General features: G+C 43.9%; 1 protein-coding gene across 5 annotated transcripts in view; it reads left to right on the forward strand.

Annotated features, from left to right (window-relative positions):
* Eml6 (EMAP like 6) overlaps positions 1–7,414 on the forward strand; it is a 289,180-nt gene that overhangs the window by 250,231 nt on the left and 31,535 nt on the right. For all 5 annotated transcript variants that reach the window (XM_031337169.1, XM_031337170.1, XM_031337171.1 and 2 more), the window contains 3 exons: positions 205–381; positions 5,752–5,953; positions 6,074–6,200. In XM_031337169.1, coding sequence (XP_031193029.1) covers positions 205–381; positions 5,752–5,953; positions 6,074–6,200 — 506 coding nt within the window. The remainder of the gene's footprint in view (positions 1–204; positions 382–5,751; positions 5,954–6,073; positions 6,201–7,414) is intronic.

Consider the following 7,414-nt stretch of genomic DNA (forward strand, 5'->3'; position numbering starts at 1 on the left):
AAGAAAGAAAGAAAGAAAGAAAGAAAGAAAGAAAGAAAGAAAGAAAGAAAGAAAGAGAGAGAGAGAGGCAGACAACAGTGGCAGCTAGGAACTGGAGCATCTCATCACCCAGCAATTTGCCTGCTGTCCCAAAAATCACCCCTCTTAAATAGAACACAAAGAAATGAGGCTATACAAAATGATCACACTGCTCATCCCCTGCAGGTTGAGAAGATAGAATGGGACACATGGACCTGTGTCCTGGGGCCCACCTGTGAAGGAATCTGGCCTGCTCACAGCGATGTGACTGATGTCAATGCTGCCAGTCTTACCAAAGATGGCTCCCTCTTAGCCACTGGGGATGACTTTGGTTTTGTGAAGCTTTTTTCATATCCTGTCAAGGTAATATTGTATGTTTGTTATAGATCTCATCTGTTCCGTTAGTTACCTTAATTATCTGTTGTACCTGAATGGTTCTTTTTATTTGAATGCATAAACGGTCAGAAATGTATTTACTACTTCTGTAATGTTGTATAGATACTTCCCTGAAGCTGTTTTTAAGTGGATGAGTTTAGTGAAGTTCTCATGATATAGCGGTCCCCAAATCTTATAGCCAAACTCCCAGTGGCCAGCCCCTTAAAGAAAACTGAGTCCTTCCCTGCCTACATCCCTGCCAGAAGCTGTTAATTATGGAGAGCAACACATCAGCATCCTTATCACAATTTGTAAGCATTCTCTTCAGTAGCTTCCTGCCTAGGCTGTTACTTTTGGGGGCGTGGGGGGAAACCTTCTATGTCTCTCTTTCTCAACTGTGAGACCGCCGTCATCGATACCACTGCAATAGTAGCTTCTTTACCCTTTACAGTCAGTGGGAGCTCAGATCATGAACTTCCACATGGTTTCTGGTGACAACTGTGTCATGGACTTCAACATGGCCTGGTGACAGTACAGACCATGGGCATCAACATGACCCTCTGCCACTGCACAGACCACTGACACCAATACGGTTCCTGGCAGCAGCCCAGCCCCTGGACACCATCATGACTTCAGCCAGCAGCACAGACCACAGACCAGCATAGCCTGGACTTGGTTGGTGACACAGCCCACAGACATCAACAGAGCCCATGGCTGCAACAGGATCACAGATCCAAACATGGCCTTGGTGGTAGCATGAACCACAGACATCAACATAGCCTCAGGCAACAGTACAAGCCACCCACATCAACATGGATTCCAGAGGCAACCTAGACAACAGACACTAATACTAATATGGTCTCCGGTGGCAGCACAGACTACAGATATCTACCTGACCTCTCAGGGTAGCACAGGCCTCAAACATACACATGGCCTCAGGGGCAGCGTGGACCATAGAGATCTTTCAAGGAGGTCCAATCCAGAAAATGAACTGTTCTTCATCCCAGACATCCTGGGATCCTGAGAGCCATTGCTCAGAGCCAGGGTGATCTTGAGTCTGCACAGGGTGTTTTGGGGGCTGAGTCTGCGCAAGTTCCAGGCTGCTGCACACTACCATGAGCCCTACTCAGCAACTACATGATCCCCAATCCACTGAAGCTTTCTCACATCTGTCACCCATGTTAGCGTCTCTAGTTCCATCTCTCTCCACTGTATACACACCATTCCGTTCCTCCATCTTTCTCACACTTTTCTGTCTTATATTTATTCATTGTAGTGGCGTGTGTGTGTGTGTGTGTGTGTGTGTATGTGTGTGTATGTGTGTATGTATGTGTGTGTATGTGTGTGTATGTGTGTGTATATGTGTATGTGTATGTGTGTGTATATGTGTGTGTATGTGTGTGTGTATGTGTGTGTATGTGTGTGTATATGTGTGTGTATGTGTGTGTATGTGTGTGTATATGTGTGTGTATGTGTGTGTGTATGTGTGTGTATATGTGTGTGTATATGTGTGTGTATGTGTGTGTGTGTATGTGTGTGTATATGTGTGTATGTGTGTATGTATGTGTGTGTATGTGTGTGTATGTGTGTGTATGTGTGTATATGTGTGTGTGTATGTGTGTGTATGTGTGTGTATGTGTGTGTGTATGTGTGTGTATGTGTGTGTATATGTGTGTGTATGTGTGTGTATATGTGTGTGTATGTGTGTGTGTATATGTGTGTATGTGTGTGTATGTGTGTATATGTGTGTATATGTGTGTGTATATATGTGTGTATGTGTGTATGTGTGTGTATATGTGTGTATATGTGTGTGTATGTGTGTATGTGTGTGTGTGTGTATGTGCATGTGTACATGCTTACATAAGGAGACCAGAGGTCAATGTTAGCTGTCTTTCCTCTGTTGCTTTACACATTGTTTCTAATTTTTAAAAACCTTTGGTGCATGGGTGTTTTGCCTGAATATATATCTAGGCACCATGAATGTGTCCTTGCAAGCCAGGGGCCATCCAGACCCTGGAATTGGAGTTATAGATGTTGTGAGGCAGTATGTAGGTGCTGAAAATCAAACCTGGGTCCTCAGGAAAAGCAGCTGTGTTCTTGACTTGTGAGTCATATCTCCAGGCCTCTCCCTTAGATTTCAAGTCAAGGTCTCGCACTTAGCCTACCTAGAACTTACCAACTGGCTAGAGGCACTAACTAGCAAGCTCTAGGAACCTTGCTGTTTTCACTCACCATGCCCAAATGTTTGCCAGAGGCACTGGGGATCCAAATCCAACCCCTCACTGGTACAGGGAAGACACTCATTAGCTAAGCCACCTCCTCAGCCCTCTATTCTTCTCATTTAAAATGAAATTGCTTTTAGGACAATTTTTTCTAATTGGGATGCCTTGGTTTTAGTAGACTCAAGATTTAAGAAACCTTTTGGTACTATTGGATTTTACTCTTTTTTGTTTTTGTTTGTTTGTTTTGTTTGTTTTTTTGAGACAGGGTTTCTCTGTGTTGTCCTGGCTGTCCTGGAACTCACTCTGTAGACCAGGTTGGCCTCAAACTCAGAAATCCTCCTGCCATCTGCCTCCCAAGTGCTGGGATTAAAGTCATGCACCACCACTGCCTGCTTGGATTTACTCTTGTTCTAGGAAGTTCATAGGCCATTTCTCTAGCCTAACTAGGCAGTATGCCTGGGGCAGTCATTTGAAGCTGTGCCCTTCAGATATTACACCAAAAGCAAAACTAAAAAAAGGCAGAAATAAGCAAGTAAGACTACACTAAACTAAAAAATACAACAATGGAAATGGTCAATGAAATTAAAAAAAAAAAAAAAGTCAGCCACCAAAGTGACAACAAAGGATTAGTATCCTTATGTGGATAAGGCACTCACCCAGCTCAACAGAGTGAGATCTGAGGATCAGTGGGCACTGCGCTCGCTCGCCTGGCACAGCACTGGTTTTAGCCGTCACCACTTTGAAATAGCAAGTAGCACAAGCATGGTTCACGCTTGAGGTGTTTGAGGAGTCCTCACACTGTCTTCCCTGGTGCTGCACTAATCTGCATTCTCACCAGCAGTGTCCCCTTCCCCCCACACCCTCCCAAACACTTGTTCTTTTGTCCTTTGGGCAGCCATTGTCCTGACGCATGTGGTCCTACCTCAGTGTGGTTTCTATTTGCATGCTCCAGCAAGTGAGGTCCAGAGGCTTTCTTTCCATGCCTGGCCCCCATTTCCACTGCCATTCCTTTCACTTTTGCAAAAATGTCTATTCAGGCCTTTGTGCCTCTCCCCTTCCTCCCTCCCCTTCTCTCTTTTTCTTTCTATCTCTGTCTTCCTCTCTGGTTCATTTTTACTATTTTTAAAAGTATGTGTGTATATGAGAACAAATACCCTCAGAGGCCACAAAGGGAACTTTAGATCTCCTGGAACTAAATTAAAAGTGTCTTGAGTGTCTAATATGGTGCTAAGATGAGAACTCCAGTCCACTGGACGAGGGGGTATCACCCTTGACTATTAGACCTTCTCTTCTCCTCACCCTCCAGGCATATATCAGGCTGGCCTTGAACTTGCTGTATTTCTTCTGCTTCTGCTTTCCACGTACTGGTATTGCAGGTCTGTAGCACCATACCTAGTTCCATTTTTTTTTAAATCTAGTTTTTCTAACTCATTTCCTTTACCCAATTGATTGATGCACACAATGTGGGATAATATCCTTGCTTCTCCAGTGCTCTGGGTCTATTGAACAAATTCATTATTAAGAAATGAATGTATCCTCTCTCCAAACACACTGTATCCCTGACTCCACTGTGACTGTGAATGGGGCTTTACAGAAGTGAAGCTGGATGAGCATGGAGCACTGTCTGACACAGCTAGTGAGCTATAAACCACTAGAATCAGTGTGGTGCTGCATGCCTGTAATCCCAGCACTCGATAGGCTGACCTGGAGTGTTGTGAGTGTAAGGTCTGCCTGGGCTGTGTAATGAAACCCTACTTCAGACATGGTGCCTGGAGTTCTTATTCCTGCCACGCAACGCTCTCGCTACAAATTCCATTTGTAGCTACTATATCTTAAATAGACTCCTTGATCATTTCACTGCTGGGTGGTTGTTGTTGTTGGGTTTTTTGTTTGTTTGGTTTGTTTTTTCCAAGTTACTAGGCACATCTTCTAGGCATTGTTCTTCACTTGGCAAATATATTCCTATTATATTCATTTTTACATTTTCAAGCCTTCTTTGAAAAAAATGTCTGTTTGGGTCATATGTTTAATTTTAGTTTCTTTCGCTTCTTTTAAGATATATTTTTATTATTTTTTAAAGTATGTGCATGTATATATATGAGTGAGTGTGTGTGTGTGTGTGTGTGTGTGTGTGTGTGTGCACGCGCGCATGTGCATTTGTGACAGGGAGAGGTCAGCCAGATCTAGAGACTGGGGATTGCAGCCCCAAGTGCCTGCCCCCGTTTCCTGCAATGTGTCTTGCTGTTTCTGGCTTCCTAGTACACCAGTCCAAAGCCCCAGGGAAGCCTCTTGTCAGTTGTGGGCTAAAGTTTTCATCTGGTAAGCCAGTCTCTGGCTCCTGACCAGGGAGTTCATGTGGCTTACCACATTGCATAAGGTATTCCCTGGGAGCCACGCAGGGGATAGAAAAACTACCTCTTTAAGTGGCTCCCACAGGAGCTATTTTTGCCACACTGTGTCTCAGGAGCCCAGAATGGAGGCTCTTCCTGATGCCAACACTGGCTTCCCAGCACTTGTCAGGACAGCCCTGGGACAGCCAGTCATACCCCAACCTCCACCCCTCACCACCTGCTGATATACTGGTGCAGCCTGGGAACCGCACTCCAAAAGCTTTCAGTAATGACTTAGAAAATGAATTCTATTTATTTAGATTTAGTGGAAAGGAGCTTGCTTTATCTTTAAAACAGTTCTTTGAGTGACTTTTGGGTTAGAGATGCTTTACAGGTTCCAGGATGAAACTGTTTAAAACATTACTTGAGGTCCCTTGCTGCCTTCTATCCTTGCCAGGATTGTATGTAAAACCCGCTGTGGAGGGGTGGCTACAGAAGTGTCAATCAGGAATTCACAAAAAATTCACCTACGGGCCTGACTCTTTTGATGTCAGAGAGACATGGAAACAAACGATTTATATTTCCTTAGTTCACAAATCCACCTCAAAAATACCTGTTGAAGACCTACTGTGAGCCAGTCTTAAGGGGAGACCATTCACAGCCTGCATGGAGCATGTATTCTTATGATACTAGCAAAATTAGAAAACTAGAAAATGAACAGGTGTGTTACATCCTAGGTAATAGCAAAGACAACAGGAATGATTAGGCACTGACTGGTAACTGCCACTTTCTGGCTTTGTTTGCAGGGACAGCATGCAAGATTTAAGAAGTACGTGGGGCACAGCGCACACGTTACCAATGTGAGGTGGCTACACAATGACTCTGTGCTGCTCACTGTAGGAGGTGCTGACACGGCCTTGATGATCTGGACCAGGGAATTTGTGGGGACGCAGGAGAGCAAGCTGGTTGACAGTGAGGAGTCAGACACAGATGCAGAAGAAGATGGAGGTGAGCCCCAATCAGCCCTGGACCGTCCTTTAGGATGGTACCTTCTTTTTTTTCTGGTATCCTCCTGAACACTTGAAAGCCATCTCATACCCCCAACCTCTCCTCTTTCTGTTGTTTGAGGCTATGACAGTGATGTTGCTAGAGAAAAAGCCATTGACTATACCACCAAGATCTATGCCGTGAGCATCAGAGAAATGGAAGGTACCAAACCACACCAGCAGCTAAAAGAGGTGTCCATGGAAGAAAGGTATGCTGTCTGCAAAGTCCGTTTGCATTTGTTGTACCTGGCAGCAACCCGACTGGAACTACAGTACATTTTATTTGCCCTTTAATGTATGCCAAAGTGAGAATTTTATTATCTGCCTAGAGTCTTAACACAGACTTAAGTTGAAGGAAGTTGACCAATACAGATTAGTTATTGTGTATAGTTTGGTAGGTAAGAAGTTTGGTTGGACTAGGGTTCCCTGACTAGGGGAGGAAGCAAGGGAACCTCAAAGGATGTTCCGAATGCACAGCTAACAAGACAGCACATTGATCAGGTGGGTAGGAGCAGGTCAGACTTTGAAGTGGGTGGGATTTGTAGGACTCACCTTCCATTCTGACCGGTCTTTCTTTGACACTATGTCACTGGATGTGCCTTCTCTGACTTCGTCCTCACTGTGTAGGGGGCTGAAATTGCTAGACCTGACCTGCTTGATTTCGTCACCCTGAACACTGTTGCATAAATAGTGGGCGTCTAATGCTATCTTGTACCTGTTTGATTCACAGTTTTAAGTATTGACAAGAGAAATTACCAAACACTGTATAATTTTAAAATACAAAGTTTATAATTATGTAATTGACTATGTTCTAGTTGGGAAGAGTAAATATTGAATAAAAACTAGAATCTGAAGAGAATCTCAGAGATCTGACCCACCTCGGGAGAGTTGTCTGTGGTTCTTTTCCTTGCCGTAGGCTGACCTCTGCACCACACTCTATGCTGGGAGAGTTAAGAGTTTGCTGTTAGCCGGGCATGGTGGTGCACGCCTTTAATCCCAACACTTGGGAGGCAGCAGGCAGATTTCTGAGTTTGAGGCCAGCCTGGTCTACAGAGTGAGTTCCAAGACAGCCAGAGCTACACAAAGAAACCCTGTCTCGAAAACAAACAACAACAAAAAAAAAAAACAACAACAACAAAAAAAGAGTTTGCTGTTGATAGAGCCATCTGCCTAATAAAGCAATGTGGTAACCAAGATGCTCCCCACTTAGTCCTAAAACATGGCTTATATCTAACCTCTTGCCTCAGTTTAGGAACAGCTTTGTGGTTAGCTCAGTTTAGTGGTGGGTTGGCAAGATGCCTAAGGCAGAAAAGCCCTAATTCTCCCCTTCCATCTTTATTACATGTTACAGAAAATTTTCTTTTGCTTAAAAGATAAATTTTTTTGGCAATTATTTTTAAAATATAGTTTCTTTTTTTTTTTT

Source organism: Mastomys coucha, unplaced genomic scaffold (assembly GCF_008632895.1).
Source record: "Mastomys coucha isolate ucsf_1 unplaced genomic scaffold, UCSF_Mcou_1 pScaffold22, whole genome shotgun sequence".
NCBI lineage: Eukaryota > Metazoa > Chordata > Mammalia > Rodentia > Muridae > Mastomys > Mastomys coucha.